This window comes from Cervus canadensis, chromosome 33, assembly GCF_019320065.1.
Source record: "Cervus canadensis isolate Bull #8, Minnesota chromosome 33, ASM1932006v1, whole genome shotgun sequence".
NCBI lineage: Eukaryota > Metazoa > Chordata > Mammalia > Artiodactyla > Cervidae > Cervus > Cervus canadensis.
In genome coordinates this window covers 21696709-21722833 of record NC_057418.1, presented here as the reverse complement: position 1 = coordinate 21722833, position 26125 = coordinate 21696709, and the positions used below count along the sequence as shown (strand labels likewise).

The 26125-nt window shown below is 38.9% G+C and overlaps 1 protein-coding gene across 2 annotated transcripts in view; it reads right to left on the bottom strand.

Moving 5' to 3' along the window:
- PCMT1 (protein-L-isoaspartate (D-aspartate) O-methyltransferase) overlaps positions 1–24838 on the bottom strand; it is a 42978-nt gene extending 18140 nt beyond the window's left edge. The window contains exons 1-4 of one of the 2 annotated variants that reach the window (XM_043457128.1): positions 24576–24838; positions 11449–11553; positions 10180–10211; positions 687–791 (exon numbers count right to left, since the gene is read on the bottom strand). In XM_043457128.1, coding sequence (XP_043313063.1) covers positions 687–791; positions 10180–10211; positions 11449–11553; positions 24576–24804 — 471 coding nt within the window. In that variant the 5' untranslated portion in view covers positions 24805–24838. The remainder of the gene's footprint in view (positions 1–686; positions 792–10179; positions 10212–11448; positions 11554–24575) is intronic. The other variant, XM_043457127.1, reaches the window with a different exon arrangement.
- Between the last annotated feature and the right edge of the window lie 1287 nt (positions 24839–26125).

The window sequence follows — 26125 nt, the reverse complement described above, 5'->3', positions numbered from 1 at the left end:
AGCTGGCCTCCAGGTATAGATTTTTCATAATCAACCTGACTTGATTATCTGAGCACAGACAAACTTTTACTCCAAGGTGCCTGAGTGTGCCTCCAGACTTAAACTCAGAATAGGCATTATCGGATAAGCCTCTGATGATGAAATTTGCAGTATAATAAAATAAAATAAAAATGCATTAATTTTTCTTAATGTAAAAAGAGCTCTCCTTCAAACCTAATAAACCTATTGTTTGTATATCAGGTTGTATTCGGTTCTGCCAGATGAGAACTTATAAGAATGAAATTTGGGAGCTCTTGGTTGCCACTGTGTGATCACAAGAGAAAAGCATATCGGAGAATGCAGAGAACTTGTGGAGGAGAGCCAAGTCAAACCAAGAACCAGAGAGAAACTCACTGTCCATAACAACTTGAGATCTTTCTCTGAATCCAGCCATATAAGAAGCCAGAGAGACCTCTAGACTTTTCCATGATATAACCAAATAATTCCCTTCTAGTTCTGCCAGAGTTCAACTGAATGTTCTGTCACCATCACAACAAAAAGAAATCCTAGGTGACATATATTCTAATTGCTATCTTAACAGAATTTAAAAAGAAAGAAAACCTTCAAAAACTGCTAGTGAAAAAGATACACAGCCAAATCATATAATATGCTTCTGTTGGGGCCAGAATAGTAAATAAAGCTCTTACCATACGTGCAAAACACGCAGTAAGGATTCCACTTCCAGATCCTACATCAAGAGCTTTAGCTCCTTCATGCAACTGATCAAATAGAAGTTCTAGTGCATATGCATGCTGCCAAAAGAAAACAAAGCAAGGATTCATTTTTATTCCCAGGATTCTATAAAGTATATATACATGGCATATGAATAAAGCTGCTAACTTCTCAACAATTTTTCCACTACTGTCATCTACCAAAACAATGAAAACATAACATATTATATACTTATACCTACAGAGGAACTATGCAAGAACATTTTAGTTTGATTAAAATTCTTGTGTTTAAAGTGTTTCAGTAATTTTAGATCTCCAGTATATGAATATTTAAAATTTAACTAATTCAAAGTAAAAAGCTACAAAAAGAACAAATATGCCTAATGAGAGATACTTAAGTTAGCTTCAATCTTCCATAACAAATAGATAATCTTAAAAGGTATTAATATACCATAAGATAATATAATAATCTTTTTAATAATCTTGTAAAGTATATCCATAGGATAAATAGCTAGAGGTGGAAGTAAGGGGGCCAAAGGATACATATTTTTATGTTTACAGTGTAAATTACATATCAAATAAAGTCACTGGTTAACGTTTGGACCAAACCAAGAAATAAAGACTTCTCTATTCCATCCTCTTTATGAACTTACATTTTAGTACTTTTCCAAAATGTGAGGTTAGAATTAATAAATGGTATCTCAAAAGCTGTCCTTAAATGCCTAGTATGTTCACTACTAAAAATCATCAGATCCAATAGCAATAAGCACAGTCACTATCAGATAAAAATATACATCCATGAATCCACAGTGACAGTAAGTAAATATATCCCTCAACACACACATAAATGGAGGATAGGGAGAAACTGTTCCCAAATGTTCCAAATACAGATGAAATAATGAACTTAGAAAACTGCCATTTGGCAACAAGTTCAGTAATAACTGATTTAAGTCAAAAATCACAAATGGATGCTGAAACTGGTATATTATCACTTGATAAGGAAACACTCTCAAAGTGTTTGCCCAAGACACATTGATTACAAAAGGGAAAAATAATAACTTTACAATGGAGGTCAGAAGTTTCTTAGTGGAGAAACTTGACTGACATTACCTCAATCAGATGATTAAAGTTACTATTACCAAAAATGGAACACTCTGACATTACACAATATCTGCAATATTCCAGGAAAAAATGCATAACTCATATCTAATCGAGAAGAAAAATCAGACCAACCTAAATTGAGAGGAAATCTATAAAATAACTGGCCTGTATTCATAAATATTTTCAAGACTATAAAAGAAAAAAACTAAGGCACTGTTCTAGATTAAAAAGACATGGCAATTGAATGAAACTCCTGATCTGTAACTTTCTTTTTCTATAAAGGACATTACTAGAACAACTGACAACATCTTAATGAGGTCTGTAAAGTAGCTAACAGTGTTGTATCAATGTTAATTTCCTGATTTTGACAACTGTAGTATGGTTATTTAGGTGAACGTTCTATTTTTAGAGATAAAGAGCATTCTGTTTACAAATTACACCTACAGAGTTCATAAAAATATATGTATATTTATATATATATATGTGTGTGTGTGTGTGTGTGTGTGTATATATATATATATCTTCCTCCCCCCATATAAATAGGGGGAGGGAAAGAGAAGGAGAGAGAATAAATGATAAACCAAATGTAATACAATGATAATACTTGAGGAATATGGCTAAACAGCATCTGGGAATTATTTGTACTATTCTTAGAATATTTCTGTAAGTTTGAAATTATGTCAAAATTAAAAACAAAATTTTTCTTAATCATCAGATACAGGTTACCATTCAAAATGGAGGACAGAATGGAAACTCCCTAACTTAGCTGATAAAAGCTAAAATACTGGTTACCTACAGGATGGAGGTTGACTGGGAAAAGAAGCCTTTCTGACTGAGGGAGCTTTCTGGAGTGCGGGAAATGACGTGGGTAGAGGTCACACATATGTAGACATGTAACATTCATCAAGTTGTACACTTAAGATGTGTGCACTTTGAAAAAATAAAAGTGAAGTCACTCAGTCGTGTCCAACTCTTTGCGACCCATGGACTGTAGGCTATTCTACCCATGGAATTTTCCATGCAAGGATATTGGAGTGGGTTGCCATTTCCTTCTCCAGGAGATTTTCTCGACCCAGGGATTGAATCCGGGTCTCCCACACTGCAAGCAGACTCTTTACTGTCTGAGCCACTTTTGGGTATACTGCAATTTAATAAAAAAACTTTGAAAATACTATTTACTCCAATCACTAAAAGTGGGTGGTACAGACATATATGTACCTCCTGATGCAATGAACAGAAGAACCATTAGGAAATTTTCTTGAAAAGTAAAAAAAAGGAAAGTTAAATACGGCTAAGAATCATTTAATCAAATTCAGAATATGGGAACTTCTATAGGATAAATGAACAAACTTTGTCAATAAATAGATGGTATTTTCAAAAAGGAGACTATTAAAATGAAAAGAGACTTAAAACGACTAATAAGGTGTAACATAAGGCTCTTGTCTGGATCCTGACTTAAGCAAATCAACTATGAAAGCTGATAAAGTTTGAACATGGACTAGGTATAAGATAATACTAAGGAACATTGTTAGGCATGATATGGTATTGTAGTTGTGCTTTTAATCCTTCAGATTTATACTATTTAGGGGTAAAATGATATTATGTTTGGGATAGCTTTAACATATTTCAGTAAAAAAGAAATAACTTTATAAAATAAGATTAGCAAACTGTTCGTAATTAATGAAGCTGGGTGATTGGCTACATGAGGGTTTATTGTATTATCCTATTTGCATGTGTGGTGTTGGAAACTTTCCATTTAAAAATTTTTTTAAAGACATTGAGGCTACCTTTTCCCACAATTAACACAAAAAGTGGAGAAGGCTATTAATAGATGCAGCCTCATATAATCTGAAGATTTTGAAACCGTGTTCCAGAAAGTAATTAAGGTTCTGCAGAACCTATTTAGGAGCAACACGCAAATGTAGACTGGTGGGTACTGTGTTTGGGAAGAGTTATAGAAAACTAAATTTTTCCATTTTTCATACGGATTCTTTTGCAAAGAGCTTCTTGCCTAATGAGTGAAAACCACTGGTACTATGAAAAAGAGTCCTGGATTAAATGTTCAAAGTACTGCTATAAAGGATATCATAGGAAGATGGCGGAGGAATAGGACGGGGAGACCACTTTCTCCCCTACAAATTCATCAAAAGAACAATTGAACGCAGAGCAAACTTCACAAAACAACTTCTGATCGCTAGCTGAGGACATCAGGAGCCCAGAAAAGCAGCCCATTGTCTTTGAAAGGAGGTAGGACAAAATATAAAAGGTAGAAAGAGAGATAAAGAGCTAGGGACTGAGACCTGTCCGGGAAGGGAGTCTTAATAGAGAAAGTTTCCAAACACCAGGAAACTGTCGCACTGGCGGGTCTGGGGGAAGTTTTCGAATCTCGGAGGGCAACCTAACTGGGAGGGAAAAATAAATAAAACCCACAGATTATGTGCCTAAAAGCAACTCCCAGCAGAAAAGTACCCCAGACGCCGCATCCGCCACCAGCAAGTAGGGGCGGAACGGAGAGGAGCTGGCGGCATTGCTGAGGGTAAGGACCAGGCCTGAGTGCCCTGAGGGCAATCGGAGGAAGCTTTTGTGAGATTCCAACTTAAACTGTGGGATATCAAAAGAGAGAGAGAAAATTAACCGGCCGTTCCCAGAACAAAGGGTCTGAGCAAGTCCAGAGAAGAGCTAGCCCGCGGCTGACCGGCCCAGCCCCCCGCCCCCCAGGAAGGGGGGAGGGGAAAGGGGCAAACTCGGCCCCAGAGACGGCACCTCCTACCACACTGCAAACAGGCCTCCAGTTTATAACCAAAGACTTTCTGAGATTCTGGATGGTCAACATCCGCAGGGAGGGTCGCGGCTAAACTCAAGGTGCACGCACCCAACCGGCGGCGCGGAAACTGAGGCTGGGGCCTCGGAGGGGAGAAGGCGCGCCGCACCCGCGGAGAGTGCGCCCGTCAAGCTCCTGGCTGCCTGAGCTGCTGGGCCGGGGAAGGCACAAAATGCAGGGGCAACCGAGTCCCCACTTTTGTGGAACACCCGAGGGCTGGAACCGCACGCAACGCAGGGCCCGCTCCATATAGAGCAGCCGGGAGCCTGAGCAGCGTAGAGGGGAAAGCAGTTCCCCTCCCTCTTCCCAGCGCGAGGGAACTAGCGAACCTGAACTAGAGACCACCTCCGCCCGCCTGGGTCAGGGCGGAAATTAGGCTCTGAAGAGACGGGCAAACAGAAGCCAAATAATCAAAGGGAACCGCTTCAGAAGGGACTGGTGCAACAGATTAAAATCCCTGTAGGTAACACCGACTACACCGGAAGGGGCCTGTAGATATCGAGAAGTGTAAGCTGGAACGAGGAGCTATCTGAAACTGAGCCGAACCCACACTGACCGCAACAGCTCCAGAGAAATTCCTAGATATATTTTTACCTTTTTTTTTTAATTAAAAAATTTTTTTCCTTTTTTATTTTTTTCTCTTTTATTTTCTTTTAAAATCCCTATTACTCCCCCACTACTCCTTAACTTTCATTTTCATATATTTTTACAATTTTTTTAATTAGGAAAAAAAAATTTTTTTTCTTTTCTTTTCTTTTTTTCTTATTTTCTTTTAGTCCTCTATTACTCCTCTACTACTCCTTAATTTTCATTTTCATTTCACTATAACCTTGCAAAAAAAAAAAAAGAGAAACCCTATTTTAAAACTGAATTTCATATATATCTCTAAATTTTTTTGTGTTTTTCTTTTTAATATTGTATCTTTAAGAGTCTAACCTCTACTCTAGATTTTTAATTTTTGTTTTTCAGTATATGATATAAATTTTGGACATTTAAGAATCCAATATTCAGTTCCCATTTTTATTCAGGAGTATGTTGATTACTCTCTCCCACTTTTGACTCTCCGTTTTCTACCTCAGAACACCTCTATTTCCTCCTTTCCCCTTCTCTTCCCAGTCCAATTCTGTGAATCTATGTGGGTGTCTGGGCTATGGAGAACACTCTGGGAACAGACAACTGTGTAGATCTGTCTCTCTCCTCTTGAGTCCCCCTTTTTCTCCTCCTGCTCATCTCTATCTCCCTCCTCCCTCTCCTCTTTTTCATGTAACTCTGTGAACCTCTCTGGGTGTCCCTCATGGTGGAGAATCTTTTCACCATTAACCTAGAAGTTTTATTATCAGTGCTGTTTAGTTGGAGAAGTCTTGAGACTACTAGAAGAATAAAACTGAAATCCAGAGGCAGGAGACTTAAGCCCAAAACCTGAGAACACCAGAAAACTCCTGAATACACGAAACATTAAGAAATAAGAGACCATCCAAAAGCCTCCATACCTACACTGAAACCAACCACCACCCAAGAGCCAGTAAATTTCAGAGCAAGACATACCACGCAAATTCTCCAGCAATGCAGGAACATAGCCCTGAGCGTCAACATACAGGCTGCCCAAAGTCACACCTAAGACATAGACCCATCTCAAAACTCTTTACTGGGCACTCCATTGCACTCCAGAGAGAAGAAATCCAGTTCCATGCACCAGAACACCAACGCAAGCTTCCCTAACCAGGAAACCTTGACAAGCCAATCGTCCAACCCCACCCACTGGGTGAAACCTCCACAATAAAAAGGAACCACAGACCTCCAGAATACAGAAAGCCCACTCCAGACACAGCAATCTAAACAAGATGAAAAGGCAGAGAAATACCCAGCAGGTAAAGGAACATGAAAAATGCCCACCAAGTCAAACAAAAGAGGAGGAGATAGGGAATCTACCTGAAAAAGAATTTAGAATAATGATAATAAAAATGATCCAAAATCTTGAAAGTTACAAGTTACAAGTTATGGAGTTACAGATAAATAGCCTGGAGACAAAGATTGAGAAGATGCAAGAAATGTTTAATAAAGACCTAGAAGAAATAAAAAAAAGTCAATTAAAAATGAATAATGCAATAAATGAGATCAAAAACACTCTGGAGGGGACCAAGAGTAGAATAACAGAGACAGAAGATAGGATAAGTGAGGTAGAAGATAAAATGGTGGAAATAAATGAAGCAGAGAAGAAAAAAGAAGAAAGAATCAAAAGAAATGAGGACAACCTCAGGGACCTCTGGGACAACGTGAAACACCCCAACATTCGAATCATAGGAGTCCCAGAAGAAGACAAAAAGAAAGGCCATGAGAAAATACTCGAGGAGATAATAGCTGAAAACTTCCCTAAAATGGGGAAGGAAATAGCCACCCAAGTCCAAGAAACTCAGAGAGTCCCAAACAGGATAAACCCAAGGCGAAACACCCCAAGGATATCATAGGGACAACTGGAAAAATGTAAAAGGAGTTTGAAGATTAAATGGTAGTAATGTGTCAATATTCATGTCCTGGTTTTGATGGCTATATTGTGGTTGTATAGGAGAATGTCCTTTATAGGAAATATACTACCATCCTGAAGTATTCAAGAGTGATGGAGCATCATTTCAGGAACATATGCTCAAATGGAGTAAAGAAAGAAAGGTTCTTGATAATATACTTGCAACTCTGTAAGTTTGAGATTGTTTCAAAAATTTCAAAAATCCCTCACTAACCTTATCTTTCTTTGATGTTTCAAAAAGATAGAGGGGGATACTATCTTTGAATTATCATTATGTACATCAACCAGTGGAACAAGGAAGTGTTAATTAATGAGGTTTCTATGAGACACACTGGTTTAACTTTTACTGAAGAAACTACTAGAAACATTTTATTTAGTCAAAGCTATTGTTCTTAGGCGCATGAAGAATGGACTCTCTAAGAGAAAGTTTGTGAACTTTCTTCAGGAAGGTCTGTAACTTTTATCAGATATTTTGAAACAATCAGTATCCCCTGAAAGTTTAACAAACCCATTAATAATATAACAAGTATCATATTTGGCTGAAGTAATTAAAGAAACAAAATAACTCCTGTAACAGCTGGACTTTCCAGAGTCCAAAAATGAAAGGACTAGAAAGGATTTAAGGTGCCAATCCCTATTTTGTAGGCAGTACTGTCCCAGCTTAACACCGAAAGAAATTCAGGAATTTTTTTTTCAGTACTAGGTTTGTATAAAATTTGTTTTTTTTTAAAGGATGGTATGCTAAGCCATTATTAAAATCCTATTCAGATGTAAAATGTCAAGGTCTTCAATCGCAATTACCAGCTTTTTTCATGCTTTTATCACTGTAGTTAATATTCTTTTGGATAATCCATGCTCATCTCTAAAATTTAAGTTTTTTAAAAAACTCATTTTTGATAATTATGAAAAATTTCAAGCCCACAGAAAAATTTCAAACCCACAGGAAATACACATAACACCCTTTTCTCCTCATGTAATCATCAACTGTTTCTATTGTGCCATACTATTTTATCAAACCATCTGAAAATATGCTGTGGACATCATAATACTACACTTCTAAATACATTAGCATGTATGTACCTGCCAAAAAAAGCAAACTAGGACATTTTTCTTTGCAACCACATCTCCATTACCACACTCAAGAAAATCATGTTTAGTATCAACACTGGAGGGAAGCCTGTAGCTGATGGTTTCAAAAACAGTTGGACATGACTTAGAGACTGAACAACAACAAAGTATCAACATACACACCACATTCAAGTTTCCACAATTGTCCCCCAAATCTCCTTTACAGTTGTTCCCTCCAATCCATTCAAAGTTCATGCTTTGCAACTGCCAATTCCAGAATATTCTCCCCCATTCTTCTGTTCCATCCACGACTTTTCTTTGTCTATCAGAGCACTGACTCCTTTTAAAAGCCCTGCCCAACTGTCCAACATCCTACCCACACATTCTAGATGTGTCAATTTCCACATCATTAAATTTAGATCAAAGAACTTTATCAAGGCCACCACACAGGGGCTTGCAGAGCACCTCCCACTGCATCACATCAGGATGCACACAACACTGAGCCATCTCACTACTGACTTGCTTATTAGCTGGACAACTCAGTAAATGTAGTAACTGTTAGATCACTCTATTTTTCTGGGCATAGCTATCTCTTTGTAACATGTCAAATAATAATTTGAGACTACAAGGATGTTTTTTGTTCCCCAACAACTTTCCTCTTAGTGGTTTAGATTAATTGATGATCTTTGTCTAATTCAACCACTACACTGATAATTACAAAGAACTGATTTTTAAAATGCTATTATTCTTTCCACATTTATTAATTGGCATTCTGTTTTTCATCTTTTCCATCTTGCTATTTTTTCTGTTTTTTTTAGTCTCTATGGACTCACAGATTTTTGTTTCTGAATTCACTCTGTTACAATCCATTGTCTTCATTATCTACCATTTTTTGATTCTCAAACTGTCTCCAATTTGGCTTCTGGGAGTCTCTTTAAATCTGCTCCCATGTCCTCCTGATAATACCCCAGTAGACTTTAATTACTTCTTCACTTTCTGAAATTTAGTCACTTCGCCATGAAGCTCTAGTATTTCTCTTAGTGGTATTTGGGATTCAATGTCTGGATACTACATATGCTCATTGCTACCAGGACATCATTTCATATTTTTCTGTAATTAAGACTTTGGAAAATATTCCAGAAATGCAGTTACTTTCAAACCTATGACTTTGAGGTTCATTAAATGCAGATATAGAAATAGTGAATAAGCACATGAAAAGATGCTCTCATCATTATTATTAGGGAAATGCAAATTAAAACCACAATGAGATACCACTTCATAGCTACTAGGATGGATAAAATAAAACATACAATAACAAGTGTTGAAAAGAAGTGGAGAAATTAGAACCCTCATACATTGTTAGTGGGATTATAAAATGACGTAGCCACTTTGGAAGACAGTTTGGCAGTTCCTCAAAATGTTAAACATAAAAATGTCATTTGTTGTTTAATTGCTAAGTCTTGTCCAACTCTTTTGCGACCCCAAAGACTGTAGCCTGCCTCTGTCCACGGGATTTCCCAGGCAAGAATACTGGAGTTGGTTTCCATTTCCTTCTCCAGGGGATGTTTCCAACTTAGGGATCAAATCCGTGTCTCTTGCACTGGCAGACGGGTTCTTTACCACTGAGCCACCAAGGAAGTCCATGGCCATTATATTTCTATATTTTTAAAATATTCTTTCCCTTAATTAACTCATCACTAAATAAATAACTACTTTTTATATCCACTTTTTACATGATTAGATATTAATGACAACCACCAAAAACTTTAATGACCATTTCTACCAGAAAGAGTTCCTTCTACACATCTTGTATTAATAATTAATTCATTACAAATAAAATAATAAAACTGATTATGATTAGAAGTTTAAAATGTTCTTATAACCGTTTTTACTGAAGAAAGCACTCTGAAGAGGAAAAACATGATCCACTTGTACCCAAATGACCAATGTTAACTTACCATGTGTGGAGCACTGATTGTTGCTTGGAATCCTGCAAAAGAAGAAGAGAACTACTGATACATTCAGCTGCAAAAACACATGAAACGCTCCATGTCATTCCTTTTCTAGCATCCATACATTGTTTTTCATAATAATTATTTTCACGTTTATGATCTCAAGAAATAAAAGTATTTTGTACTTCAAAGTACTGTCATGCACAGTTAAAATTAGAAAATATAATCATGCCAAAGGCTATCTGTGCTCAGTACAACAGTCCCACTATTTCTAAAAATTTCTTCCCCCATATAGTTAGTTAAGGAAGAATTTCATTGACTTGATAAATTTATGATGTTTTTCCCTTCAGATTCACAAAAAGAAAATAAGCTTCCATATACCATAAAATATGCAAAATCACTGCAAATTAACTTACTTCATATTTTTGACACCTTAAAAAGAAAACTGGAACTAGCAACCAGAGGAACTGAAGAGACTAATAAAGTACTTCCATTTACTCTTTACACTATCACCTAATGTTCATTAAAACTATCTTTTTTTACTTTTAGCTTTTAGTTTTTTCCAGTGTTGCTTTCTCAAGACTTATTTACCTGCTTCTGCATCTGAAGCAATTTTCACTGAGCGGTGGTAGCAGGTGCCTTCGGGGTTCAGAAGCTCCCCAGGATCTTCTCTGCTGACCGTTAAAGTACTTCCAAAAGAAGGCAGCATGGCAGCTGGCCGACAGAATCCTGAGGCACTCCTAAGCCTCAAAGGCGCCCACTGCCAAGGCTCAGCAGTTCAGCAAAGCCTGCTTCAGGAGAAGGAGTTAAATATGGCACTTTCTAAAAACAAGCACAAACCAGAAAACTCAGGGCAAGTGAAGCAGAGAAGTCAGTAATAACTTAGCTACACATTCCCTTCAATACTGATCTTAGAATTTTCTGCTACTGCAAAAACCAACCTTTGTCAACATTAGAGACCCTAAAGAGAATTCAGCACACAGCTTAAACTCTAAGCTTTCATCTGAAGTGCACTTTAAGGAAATGTTTATAGAATTCTTACATATATCCTTCAAGAAAATAGAAACTGTAAGTTTTCATCTAAAGGACGCTTTAAGAAATTGTTTATAAAATTCTTATATATCTCCTTTAAGAAAATAGAAAAGACACTTCATAAACACCACTTTATTAAAATGAATCAGCAAGGTAAAAAATGGAAAATGGTCTATTTTTACTTACAAAGATTAGAGAGCAAATGAGTAAAATTTGTGACATTTTCAAAAATCCAAAACTTACCTATTGATTGTGGAGAATCCATATAAGGGTTACATTTTGCATAGTGGGAGCGGTCTGTGGCCAGCATTACTTCAAACACTTTATCTGTCTTGATGATTCCATTTTCTGAAATGAATGAGGCAATAATTTAAGCCGGGAGTGGCATGATCAGATGTAGTTAGTAGTTTAGCATAATTACTCTGGCCACACTGCAGAGACCAGACTGGAAGAGAGCAAACTTGCTGCGATGGCTCAGGTGACCACAGTCTGGTCTTTAATAATGAAAGTAAGGACAAAGAAAAGAAGGACTTGAGTTATATTTAGTAGGTAATGTATACTTGACTGACAAGCTTTGAAGGTGGGAGGGGGATAATGTTTGAGATGCTGGTGTCATATACTGGTCTGAGAAATCCTAGAGAAGCATCATTCGCTAAGGAGAAAAAGGAGAAGCTATGTATTTAGGAGGAGCGATAGACCATACTCATGGAGATACATAGCAGCCAGTTGGACAAACAGATCTGGGGCTCAGGAGAAAAATCTAGATTAGAGATATAAATGACTAGCTGTACAGATGGCAACCGAAGCAAGGGAAGTGAAGCAAAGTGGCCAGGGGAAAAAGTACACAAAGAAGAAAAACAAAAGTGTCCATTTAAGAGAAATGCAAAGGAACTGAAGCCTTCAAAGTTATGATGAGGAGCAGCCACAGAGGCAGAAGAAAATCAAGCGGACATACTGTTACAGGGACCAAGAGAAATAAGTTTTTCAAAAAGGAAGGCAAGACCATATGACATAAATGTTTCTTGAAAACATTATAGAAGTGAAAGAACTCAGGGGCAAAGATGGCATACTGTATGATTCTATTTGATGAAATGTCCAGAACAGGCAAATCTATAGAGAAAGAAAGTAGACTAGTGGTTGCTTATGGTTAGGAGAATAGGAGGGCAAAACAGGGTATCTTTTTGAGGTGATGAAAATATTAAATTGACCATGGTAATGGTTGCACATACCTATAAATACACTAAAAGTCACCAAATTTTACCATCTAAATTAGAGAATTATTTTAAAAATTTAGTGGGGCCAGAAATGGCAACCATAAGAAGTACTGCTTCTGAGAAAGAACCATACAGGCAGGGAAAGGATGACACCGCGTGATACGGCAATGAAGGGAAAGAAGGAAGAAAGTGAAGGGTCCTACAAAAACAGAGGAGCAACAAGATACACCGGATCCTCCCCTTTTCTCACCACTATTACCAATATCATTATCCATTAAAGAAACTGCAAGTGCTCTTGAACTGTGTGCATAAAATGCCTAAAAATAGGAAAAAGAAAAACTCCAGTCAAAGCTACTGTAAAAACAAGACAACATGCAAACAAAATATTTCAGCTGTTTAAACATACCAATACTATATTCTAAGAAAAATTAACAGAAAGTAAATATTACCAGACACATCAACATCCAAGACATCTACTAACACAATTATCAGGGAATTCCCTGGTGGCCAAGTGGTTAGGACTCAAGTGTTTTCACTGCAGGGCATCTGGGTTCAACCCCTGGTCTGGGAACTAAGATCCCACAAGCCACATGGCACAGCCGAAAAAAAAAAAAAAAGAGAGAGAGAGAAGAAAAGAAAATACTATCAGACTTTAACACAAGAAAAAAAAAATTTCAACTCTCAAGGCAAAAAAAATCAAATTACCTAGGAAGAGTTAAAAAAAAAAAAAGGCAACCATTAGCTTCCTTAAGAGCAACATTCAAAGCAAAGCAAGAATGAAGCAGCAGCATTTTCAAGAAATTCAAGGAAAGGATGTGCAAGTTAATAACTAAAAAGGAGCAAACTGTAAATGTACCCAACAACATGAACAAATCTCAAGAGCACTAACCTCAGTGAAAGAAGTCAGGCAAGGAGATTTACCCTGTGTGATTCCATCTATTAATATACCCAATTCCAGAAAAGTCAGAAACATAGAGGCTGAATTGACCTCGGGTTGCTAGAGGTTGGGGGGTGAAAGGAGGAGATTAATTGCAAAAGGGCATGAGAAAATTCTGTAGGTGAAAGAAATGGTCTGTATCAGAGAGCAGCATACTTCTGTTAAGATCCAAACGGCAAATATTTTAGGCTTTGAAGGCCATATAGTCTCTGCTGCAACTACTTGACTCTGCCACTAAAGTGCAAGAACAGCTATACAACAGACACAAATGAATGGGTGCGGTTGTACTCAAATAAAACTTTATTTCTAAAAACAGGCAGCAGGCCAGATTTGGCCTGTGGGCTGTAGTTTGCTCACTCCTGTTTTATATCATTAGGGTGGTGGTTATACAACTGTATTTGCCAAAATTTTCAAATCGTCGTCTTAAAATTGGTGCTGCTGCTGCTAAGTTGCGTCAGTCGTGTCCGAGTCTGTGCAACCCCACAGACGGCAGCCCACCACGCTCCTCTGTCCCTGGAATCATCCAGGCAAGAACACTGGAGTGGGTGAATTTTTCCATAAATTATGTCTCAATAAAGCTGACTTTTTAAAACTGCAGCCAAAACTGTTCTTCGAATTATCAAGGTTATAGGAAAAAAAGTCTTAAATGTGCAAGAACACAGGGAATGCTAAACACACATGTCCTTCCTAAGAAATAACGAAGTGATTACCAGGGATACCTCAGAAAAGTACATATGTCCAATTGTAGAGCAAAGGTTAAAATTAAAAGGGTGGATTGGCCTGCCTCCAGAAGGATCCTGTCAAATTGGTTTAGCCAGAACACCCATTAGTCCTGATGTAATTTTCCACCCACTGATCCACTCCCTGCTCCAAGACTATAAATCCCCACTCACTCACGCTGTATTGATAACTAAGACCAGTTTTATACTGATGGCTCTTTTCCCCTATTCCAATTGTTACTGAATAAAATCTGGTTTAATTTTTTTTTTTAAAGGAAGACTAAAAGGGTAAAGACACTAGTGGAGGACTTCCCTGGTGGCACAGTGGATGGGAGTCCACCTGCCAGTGCAGGGGGCGTGGGTTTGATCCCTGTTCCAGGAGGATTCCACATGCCCCAGAGCGACTAAGCTCAAGGGCCACAGCGGCTGAGCCCGTGGCTCTACAGCCCAGGAACTGCAACTCCTCAGTCCACCTGCCGCAGCTACTGAAGCCGGCACACCCCAGAGCCCACGCTCCACAAGAGAAGCCACTGCAACGAGAAGCCTGTGCACCGCAACTAGAGAGGAGCCTGCACAGCAACGAAGACCCAGCTCAGCCAAAAACAAATAAATACATTATTTTTTTAAAGACCAAAAAATAAAAAAGACCAAAAGCTGTTTAAAAAAAAACAAAGAGAAGCGGCCACAATGAGAAACCCGTGCACTGAAATGAACAGCAGTGCCCACTCACTGCAACTAGGGAAAGCCCTCACAAAGCAAGGAAGGCCCAGTACAGCAATGAATTTTTAAAAAAGATACTAGTGGGATAATAATACTTATGTTGTATGTTCTGACAAAGTAGAAACAACGCAACTAAAAACAACAGGAAAAGGAAAAAAAGGGAAAAGCAGAATTAGATCATTGACTGTTTTGAGGAATCAAAGGATACCACTTAATACTGACTGACCAGACAGTATTAGAAAGAAATACCAACGTAAGAAATACTAAGCATAAGAAAAGGTAGTTTAAGGACACTATAAAATGTATAAATACACACTGTCCAAATAACAAAAGAATGTTTTAAAAACTAGCAAATAAGGCATACCAACTAGAGAAACACTTAAATAGTCATAGACTGGTAAAGATACAAATCATTTTCCAACTAAAAATATTACAAATTTGGATTCATTAACCCAAATAGAAAGTACTGTTTCTACATAAATAAGCTCAGGCAAGCCACCTGTAAAGGCTACTAAAACAGTTAAAGCATTTTTTAAAAAGTTTTAAAAGCAGAGTAGTAATAAGAGGTATCATTTACTCAATATTTACCACAGGCCAGACAAAACCCTAAGCACATTACACATTCTATCTCTTTTGAGATATGAACTTAGGAACTATGTAGCAATCTTACGTTATCTCTAACAATCCTATAAAGTAAGCACCATTACTACTCCATCTTACAGATAGAAGACTGAGCACAGAAAGACTAAGTTGTTCCAGGTCACTGAGCAAATGAGGGGTAGGGCCACTGAAACTGAGATGTCAGATTCCTGTTGACCACTTCACTGTACTGCTACTACCATATTCAAATAGCTTAGTGACTTACACGAATTCACAGACTCTCAAGGTCAGAAGGGTCATCAAGTCTAACTTCTTTGTAAATTGGTACCATGATCGCTACTTGAAGAGCTGCACAAGGTGAAACAGCCATTTCGCGTTTAGACTACATTATCAGAATTGTGTGAACTGTGCAAGTTGCTCAGTCGTGCCCAACAGACTACACAGTAGACCCCATAGACTATACAGTCCGTGGAATTCTCCAGGCCAGAATACTGGAGTGGGTAGCCTTTCCCTACTCCAGGGCATCTTCCCAACCCAGGGATCAAACCCAGGTCTCCTGTATTGCAGGCAGATTCTTAACCAGCTGAGCCACAAGGGAAGCCCAACTATCAGAATACTTCCCTATATTAAGAGGAAATCTCCCTCTTTATAACTCACTTACATAAACCCTTAATGCTACTCTCTAAAGTCACACAGAATATACTGAACTTTCTATCCAAACAATACTTTTTACACATTTAAACAAATCATGATCATTTCATGCTTTTATCTTTCTCAGGTTAAGCAGCCTCACTCAACACTTCCAATTACCATTATATTCACACATTCTTCTCTAAATGAACATTTGTGATACATAAAATCAAACACATTGCTGCCAGCACATTCTAAAAATCAAGTATATTGAAGAGATTACTTCCCTTAAGCTAGATAACATACATCTGTCAAACTTACCTGAGTTTCTTTGGTAGGTTTCTTAATCTATAGAGGGATACAGAATTCACACACACACCAAAAAACTAACAGGTTTTTAAAAGTATGTCACCAGTCATTTATTAAGAAGCTAAACACATAAGGCTCAGGATAAAGACTTCTTAGACTATGAGTAGGTGATTTCCAAAATTTCCACTACAAGGTTATTATTTTATTTTTCCCAGGATTCCATATTTTGAAAGATGCCTAAAGCAAGCTATGCTTACTAAGCTATTAAATCATTTTCCCATTTTTCACAATCTGACATACACAACTGCCAGTGCCTGCAATATCTCTAGTAAACAGCAAAGTAATGTTTCACTTCATTGGTACAGCCTAATTATAAGTAAACATGCAATTACTATTAGGTTTTCTGAATTAGTGAACAGCTTTAGAACCACTCACACTCAATTTTCCTGCACCCTAAGGATCAAGGGCCCTAATTAAATAATTATAACAATGGTTAATGTTGATCTGAATAAGAAGTTAGTAGAATCCAGGAAGGAGAATGCAGAATCCAAGCTATAAACAACAACAACAAAAAAAAAACTTGAAAAAATTAGACCCATGTTAAGAAGGTATTTGTTTCTCTTTTCAACTTGAGGAATAAGGAAGGGTAAAAAGGGAAATAAATTCCAGGAAAAAGACAAAAACCCTATACAAGAGTCATAATTTATATAAGAACTGTAAACTGTGGCATGATTTCAAGCAACTGATAAAAGTGTAAAAGAAGGAAAAACATAAATTCCCTGGAAGTTCAGTGGTTAGGACTTAGCACTTTCATCACTCTCAGTCTCTGGTCAGGGAACTAAGATCCCACTAGCCATACAGGAAAAAAAGAAAGAAAAAAAAAAAGGAAAAACATTTGACTATTCCTCTTCAACAGTAGAGAGGGGTCTGTGATATTAGAAAAAAAGAGCAGAGAATAAACTCATAGTGCACTATGTAGCTCAGAGAAGTACTGACCCAGTCATTAATGTTTGTGATGATGGTTATTAATTTTCAATACTTAAAAATTAATAGAGTGCAGAAGATTTATTGCTCAGAAGCAAATGAAATGTTATCAACTTTGACAATGCAAAAGAGCCACCAATAAGTTGAAAAATAAGCACCCTTTCTTACAAAGTGGAAGAGTTATAGTGTCAGTTTATAAATTAAAGAACACAAAATTGAGGTTAAAGTATATTACTCAAAGTTACAAAGGGAACCACAAAAGAGGAAGCAGAAATTACAATATAACTGTATGTGGGGAAGGGAGTAAGTTAAAAGGGTGTAAATACTCATCCATCTTGGCAGGAAGTCAGTAGATGATGTCTAAAGCTGATAAAGAAATAGCAGTTCAAGCATATTATTTAGAGACATGAAGACAATCACCAGAAGACCCAAAAACGCAATTAAAAATGTTCACTAGAGGCTCCAGTGAGCAAGATGGAAGATGTGGCAGGGTCTCTGTTTCTTTCACAGTGGTAGAATTGGAGGCATTATCTAGCCTCTCTGTAGTTAAATGTAGCCTTACAATTAAGTTCTTGCCAATGAGAACACAGGAAGAAATAATGTATGCCCTTAAAAGGAATGTGGGTTTTCTCCTTTTCCCATTTTTCTTCCCACCAGCTGGAATATGGAAATGATGGAGTCAAATTAACTTCAACTTTGTAGACAAGGGAAAGACTTTTGGGGTCACAACAAGAAAAAAGGAGCCCAGGTCTCCAAGACCGTAGAACTACCATATTAACTCTGAATTGCTTGCTTACACTTGGATTGTTACAGGAGACAAACTTTGTATGTGTAAAATGAGATCAGCCTGAACAACAGGACTGGAGTTGGAGTATGGGAACAGGTTGCAGAAGACCCCTAAAAGGCCTGAAAGCTAAGCAAGAGGCATCTCCATTTGGTACAGTAAGCAACAGAAATTTTGGCAAACAGTGAGAAAACAGAGAGTAGTATACTAAGACAATCAGTGTAAGGCGTAGCATGAACCTAGGGAACAGAAATTCAAAGTGTGATGACCAATCAGACACTTGGAGGCATATCACTCCAAGTAAGAACTAACAGCCTAGGCTAGGGTACAGTCAATGAAAATATGGTGAAAGGGTTGACTGTGAAAGGCATTTGTAATAACTACTGAGTTAATCTCGGGACAATCTGAAAGAATGGATAACTATTCCAAGATTTCTGATCTGGGAGAACAAAAGACCGGAAGCAATCTTGGCAGAGATGGAAAAAAAAGACAGATCCGGTGCTGGTATGAAGCACTGAACACAGATAAGAAAACAGGCTACAGATGGATTTCAGGTCACACAGAAACAGTTTCCGTAACTTGTTACAGAGTTAAATCTCAAATAAAGAACTATTACAGTATTGTATTAGTTTTATGACTTGAGTATTTGTTAATCAACTACTCTCTATTTCTTCCCCACTAACAAAATGCCAGGGAGAACAGTAAGAAATCAACAAAATGGTTCCCTTTTACTTCCAATCTAGAACAATTAGGCGTTGAAAGGAGGTAAGTAGAACCTGAGATACTCTCCGTACAAAAAGTCTGAAAGGGATTAACTTTAAATTATATTATTTAAGTTATATAATAAACCATAATCAAAGAAAAATTTTAAGTGATACCAAGTTATGATAAAGCATATCATCTAAATATCAGAGATTATTAAAAATACATCTTTCTCTAAACCATTATCACTTAATAGATACACAGTTATCTGTTCTGACACTGCTTCTCAAAAGAGCATGTTCCTTGGACTCCTTACATTTCTGACAAAGTAAAATGTCATGCAAAACTCTATAAAATATAGGTAACCAAATGTTAACTTCTCTGGTTCTCTCCTATAACACACACACACACACATACACTCCCCACACATGATTTCATGCAAACCATGAAGTGATTAAAATGACAGCATCTTGGATTTGGAAGGGTCCTCAGAGGTCTACTATATAGTGAAAGCCGAGGACAAATCTCTTCCACAATATCGCTTACAACGAAATGGTCGATCATTTTTTGCTTCAACATATCCAGTGATAGAAAACAGTTTTTCAAAGCCAAAACTCTGTTAGGATTGCTTTATGAATACTTCCTTATAATAAGTCAAAATCTGCCTCCCATCTGTCCTGGTTTGACCCTTCACTACATGATTTCCTTCAAATATGTAAACACTACTAGGGAGCAGGGGATGAACTGGGAGATTGGGATTGCCATATACGCACTGCTACGCATAAAACAGGTAACTAACAAGAATCGACTGTATAGCACAGGGAACTTTAATCAATGCTCTATGGTGACCTAAATGGGAAGGAAATAAAAAAAAGAGGGGATATATGTACAACTATTCACTTTGTTGCCCAGCAGCAAATTAACACAACATTGTAAAGCTACTCCAATAAAAATTAATTTTAAAATAAACACTACTGCTCTCTTTAGCTTTCTCATTGCTAAATCAAACAACCTCCATTTCATCAAATCATCATATAAGATCCTGGTGCACTTGTCATCTTGACCACTCTTGTCTGAAAATCTTTGGTATTTCACTGCTACACTTAAAGCGTGTTGGTCTTAACTAAGTGCAATACTAATAAAAATATGTGGAACAGCACAACAGAACTAAGATCATATTGAGTAGAATGTAATATAGTCTATCATCTAGATCTAATGCTGCTCCAAAGAACTTCTTATGATGATAGAAATGTTCTACCTCTGCACTGTTCAGCAGTCTAGCCACTAACCTCATATGGCTATTGAGCTCTTGAAATGTGGTTGGTATGACTGAGGGGCTGAATTTTTAATTTTAGCTAAATTTAAGTAGACACACTGATATTAAAATTCTTCCTCAAAAATTTTTCTATTAAATTTTAGTCAATACACTGTAAGTTTACTTACCAGGATGTAACCATAAGATTGACATGATATAAGTTAAAACGAGGGAGTGTTTTTTGGATTCTAAGTGAGGCCCAAATTTCCAAAAAAAAGTCACTTAGGATTTTATTACCTGGTTACATTTAGCCCATGAATGCACATGATAAAACTAATATTCTCTTTTCCACTAGTTATGCTGTTAGTGGATAAGAACTGACACTCCAAACAGAATAAGAAAATGATTTCAATTTATTTGTAGAAATAAAGAAGGACATAAAAACTAAAAATTCTTAAAAATTTAAATGCCTACTAAGGGTCTTCACTTTAATTTTTTATTAAGCAACTCAAACCAAACATTTCCCCAAATAAACTCCTGCTCTCCCACACTTCCTAGCACACCCCATCCCCAAATCCCTGCAGCTCACTCACTTATTATTTCCAACTCAGAAAATGGTCAATCGTTCCCATTGCCCAGGTCTAAAACCTTGTATCATATCCTTGACTCCAGTCTTTCTCCTACACCCCAAATCCAAACCCAGCACATTCTATTTTGTCCGTTTAGAATGCCTGTCCCCCAGCTCTATCTGCATGACTTGAATTTCTTCTTCATCAAATCTTTACTCAAATGACACCTTAGTGAGGCCTTCTCCCCTACAGCTGCAAACCTACCACCCCATACTCCCTATCCTTGTTCCCTACTTTGCCACTTATCATGTGATATATATTTTCTTTGTCTGCTCCCACAAGAAGTAAGCTTCAAGAGAGAATAGATATTTGCTTCTCATTGCTGTATCCCCAGTGTCTGGCACATAGAAGACAGTCAAATGTCAGTTGACTGTTTCCACAAATTATGCATACATTATACATGCAAATGACATACTCAGGGTTGCAAAGGAAATATACTTAGAAATAACTGATGCGTTAGGGCAGTGGACTGAATTTTTTAACAACAACAACAAAATAGGTAAAAGAACAATTATTAGCATTGTTTTAAGTGACCAATACAGCATTTGAAGTCTAGTCAGAATTAATCTTTCACAAACACTTTGGTTTGGACATCCCTGCTCTAGCAGACAACCTTTCTCAAGCTCATCCACTCCTGCCCCCTTCTCTTCCTTTCACCACAGCATAAAAATATCCCAATAAAAGTAGAAAATAAACTCTAATATAAACATTAATCGTCACATTCCCTGGATTAAACAGGCTCTCAGTTGTTTTGAATTAACATTTCATGAGCACGTTATCAGTCTATAGCCATAAAGTATCTATTTTCCATTTCTAAAGACCTGTGATGTCCAACATGTGGCATCAAAGTTCATTTAAATAACACAAAAACCCAGTTCCTCAGTTGCACTAACCACGTTTCAAACACTCATGCCCCATGCAGCTAGTGGTTACCGTATTGAACGGTACAGCTAGTGGTTACCGTACTGAACGGCACAGATATTGACGCGACAGGCAGCTCTGCTGGGCAGGTCTGCTAGAGATTTTTTTCCTAAAATTTTATTTCAAAGTATAAAAATGATTCAACTGAAACACTGGCAGGGTTTAGTCTTGTAATTTTCAGTTCCCTATGGCAGTGATTCTCAAAGTGTGGTCCCCAGACCAGCAGCAGCATATTACTTAGGAACTTGTTGGAAATGTGAAATCTTGAGCCCCAGCAATTGGTCTTAATTTGCTTTAATGAGCTCTCTGGGTGATCCAGCAGATTTTGAGGCATACTCAAGTTTTAGACCAGGGTTGGCAGTCACTTCAGAGCAGTTATCAATACAAACATGGGCTCTGAGGTATTATGAATGTATCATTACAATCTAAAATAATCTATAAATATCAACTGTGAAATCATACTTCTATCATGTCTTGTAGAAGAAAAACCTCAGTAGGTATTTTCAATAAAATTAATATAAAATATTAAAATGAAACCAACCATGAACCTTATTTGATTTAAAAAAATTAAAACTGTAATTTGCTTCCTCTTCAAATTTGCAGATCCATATTCACTTCAGTATCAGCATTATCACATTTTAATCTTTTTCTACAGATTCAGTTAGAAGCCTTTAAGTGAGGAAGAATACACAGTGGTGCAATTACCAGGAAAGAGTGAGAAATTTTCAATGTATGCCAACTGAAATTTTTATGTGAGCAAATATTAGTGTTATTAGTGAACTATTAAATAAATATGAAATATATTGGCTCAAATTAATTCATCTAGAAGTTGAAGCTAAAGTTGCAAAAGTGTTATGAAAAAGGCTAAACATAGAAAAGAAAAACAAAAAAAAACAAAAATAGAACCAAAAAAAAGAAAAAGGCTAAACAATCTACCTACATTATTTCCTCTTATTAATCATAGAACTAGTATAGAACTAAGTATCAACATCCATGTATGTTAAATATTTCTCCTTAAATTTTCTGACAGGAAAACAGCCTTAGAAATTTCAGCTAAGAATACATTTAATGAAATATATTAAAAATAATTACAAAACCACTGGGAAAAGATCTAGTTTTGGCTTACTACAAATTTGGCCGGAAGAGGAGAGTCTTCAAGAGCCTGATTGATTACAAATTTCTGCCACAGCCAAATGTTTACTGAGATAACCTGCTCGTGGAAAATTACTTAATCACAATTCAAGTACAGAATGTTTCAGGTGCGTAGGCACTAGATAATTTTAAGAAGTTTTATTAAAATATTTACAACATATTGAACTTCTGGTCTACTTGAACCCAAATCACTCTTAACACTGCCACTGCACATAAATTTCCATTTCCAATCAACTATCCTTCCATAAAGTGAATACTGGCAATGTTAGACAGGGCTTTTAAACCTAAACATTCTTTGAACATATATATATATATATATATATATAGGTAAGTTGTTTCAGTCATGTCCAGACTCTGCGACCCCGTGGACTGTAGCTCGTCAGGCTCTTCTGTCCGTGGGATTCTCTGGAGGGCAAGAATACTGGAGTGGGGTTCCGTATCCTCCTCAAACATTCTTTACTAAACACTAAGGACACAATCTCTAACTTTGGAACATTGTGCTTCTTAAAACAAACCAAAAACAAATGACTAACATTAAGTACTAACCATGTGCCAGCCAATGTTACTTATTTCTCTCACTAACCTTGGTATTCCTAGCATAGATTCAAGCATATAATATATACTTAATTGGCATTTATTTTTTAAAAAGTAATAATAATTAAGATGAAGGAATTCAAAGATACTAAAAAAAAAAGAGAAAAAAAGTCCCGGCCCTCAAGGAGGTTACAAATCGAATCCCGAAACATGACACACGAAAAGCTAAACAATCTATAACAATTAAAAATACCACGTGGCAGGATTGTGATTATTTGCAAAGTCAGTGGCAAAGAAGAGTGCTGTAAATTTCTGACCAAAGAGACAGTATTATGGACTGCGGTTCTTCTGGTCTCCCGACCAGACGGCGACACTATAGTTCAATTTAAAAAAAGAAAGTGACACAGCACTCATCCCACCCTAAAATTATCATCAGAGGAAGGAATACAATAACTGAAGAGAACGGTGTAAAGAAAACTTCCATACACAGCTTTTAAAACATACGATGGCCCTGATAAAAGTGAAAACGTGCCGCAGAACACAATCGTTCGCTGGATCTCCAGGACCTCTGAAGGCTCCTGAAACACAAGTCTCTCAAGGAGAGCATCCTTCCTCCTTTCTCCCTACGAAGCTTGCCACTGGACAGCCGTCCCAGAAATTTCTCCCAGCATCCGCAGTGACAGCAACTCTCATCTTCCTCTCCCTCCCCTCGCCAGTATCAGACGGCGGCATCTCCCGCCAGGGGAAAAAACGGAGGGCGGGGGGTGGGGGAGGCAGAATAGGCGAGAAAGCTTGCAGCTAGGTCGATTTAGGACGGGAAGAGTAGGTGTGAGGACGCGGGGGTCGAGGGCGGGGTCCTCCCAGCTCCAGCTCCAGCCTCTCGGGGGCCTGGCCAATATCCCACTCCCCCCACCCCCAACCAGGGCGCGCCCCTCGCCCGCTGGACCTGAACCGGGAGGCGACGGACTCGAGTGACAGCCCCACTACCCGCGCGCCCACCCCCCAGTCCCGTCCCCCAGGCCCGCGGAGAGACGCCTGCCCCCGCCCCACGAGCAGCGGCCCCGAGCTCCTTCTCTGATTCCAGTCCACATCGCCGATGAGTGACAGGTCCCGGGGGAGGCAATCGCCAGCGCTCGCTGCTCGGGACCGCGGGTGCAACCGTGGGCCGAAGCCCTCCAGCAGGCACGGGGAGTAGACAGAACGTCCCGGGCGGCCCCAGGGGACCCGGACCAGGCCTGGCCTTCCCCGGTTGCCCCACACCCGGCGGGGGTGGCACTTACTGCGGAGGTTGTGGATTAGCTCCGAGTGGCTGGCGCCGCCGGATTTCCAGGCCATCGCTAAGCACACCCGGAGCAGGTACAGAACCACCTTCAGCGCGGCGACGGTGCCCAGCAGCTTCCCCAAGAGTGAGACCACCTCCCACACGGTCACCGCCCCGTTCTCGTCCCCGCTGGAGCCGCCGCTGTTACTGCTGTCGTCGCTGCTGCCGCCACTGCGCGCTCCCGGCATCCCCCGCGGCACGCATGCGCTCTGTGACGCCGCGCGGCCTCGGGCGCGGCCGGGTGGGGTCGGAGGCGGGGGTGGCCTCACGCCCCGCCGCCCGCGCGAGGGGCTGCTGCGGCTGCCTGAGACTGGCGGCTTGGCCTCGCTGAGTCAGCGCCACCGCCGCCACTGCGTGGCCTTTCTGAGGCCTCGGGCTGCGCAGCGCCTCCTTGCTTGGGTTTGCCCTGCGGTCAGGCGGGGTGGGCCCCAGCGCGGTCGGCCGCGTGCCTCGCTGCGGCTCTGGTCACCGAGAGCGGTGGCGAGATGGCAGGTCGGGTGTGGTTCCGAGGCTGCCCGTGGCTCTGCAGTCGCCGCTGGGTCAGCTGTTGCGAGTGGCGGGTCTGCTTCTATAGCTGTCCAGATTGTTAAACGGTGGGCTTCCTCCGTCCTGCCTTCACCAACCCAATGAATGACTAATGTATTTAGGTCGGTTAGAGTAAGAGCTCCCTATGGTAGAGCCTGAATATCTTAAACGGAAGGCAAACGTCCTCTCTCACCCGAGTTACTCCAGGCTCTAGTTGACAAGTACATTTAGTGTCTGGTTAGCAGAGACTTTGGGACCCTGATTTGTTCTCAGCTCTAAAGCACAAATTCGGAGAGTGGAAGAATACTGAGACACGGGTTGGAGGGTGGAGCACCGACAATGCTTTGCTCCTTAGGAAAATGCACTTGCTTAAAAATATTATAGTAGCCTATGGCGACTATGTTTTTCTCCTAACACAAGTGTGCGTTTTTAGCTATTTAAGCCTCACAAATTCCACCATTAGACTGGACTCCGGCTTTGCTGCTATCAGCTATGCAAGACACTGAGTGAACCTGACAAGGAACATTGCCAGTAGAATCCAACTTGCTGACTCCTAATCAGAACTGAGACTGGAAGGATCCAGTCATCATTTAGTCCCAATAAATTTAAGGAAGGAAACAAACCTATGTAAGGACATTGATGCTACTGCGTCAGCAACAATGCTCAAATTTTAGTTCTAACCAGACTTTGGCAAATGTGGTGTCTATGTAAGTATATATGTATATATTTCCAATCCAAAATATACTTATATATTAACTATTTCGTGGGATTCTGCGATAATAACCGAAGCAGCATTCTTTACTTCAATATTGGGAATATTTTAGTCAGTTTGGGACTCAAAATTGGAACTGGGGCTCTTCAGAATTACAACTCCAGTTTCTGACTGTGTGTTAGCACTGAAAAAAAGGACTTGCTTGGGGGGAAAGGAAAGAGAGGTTTTGAATAATACATTGGTACGTTAATGGACGTAATTCCACGAGAATT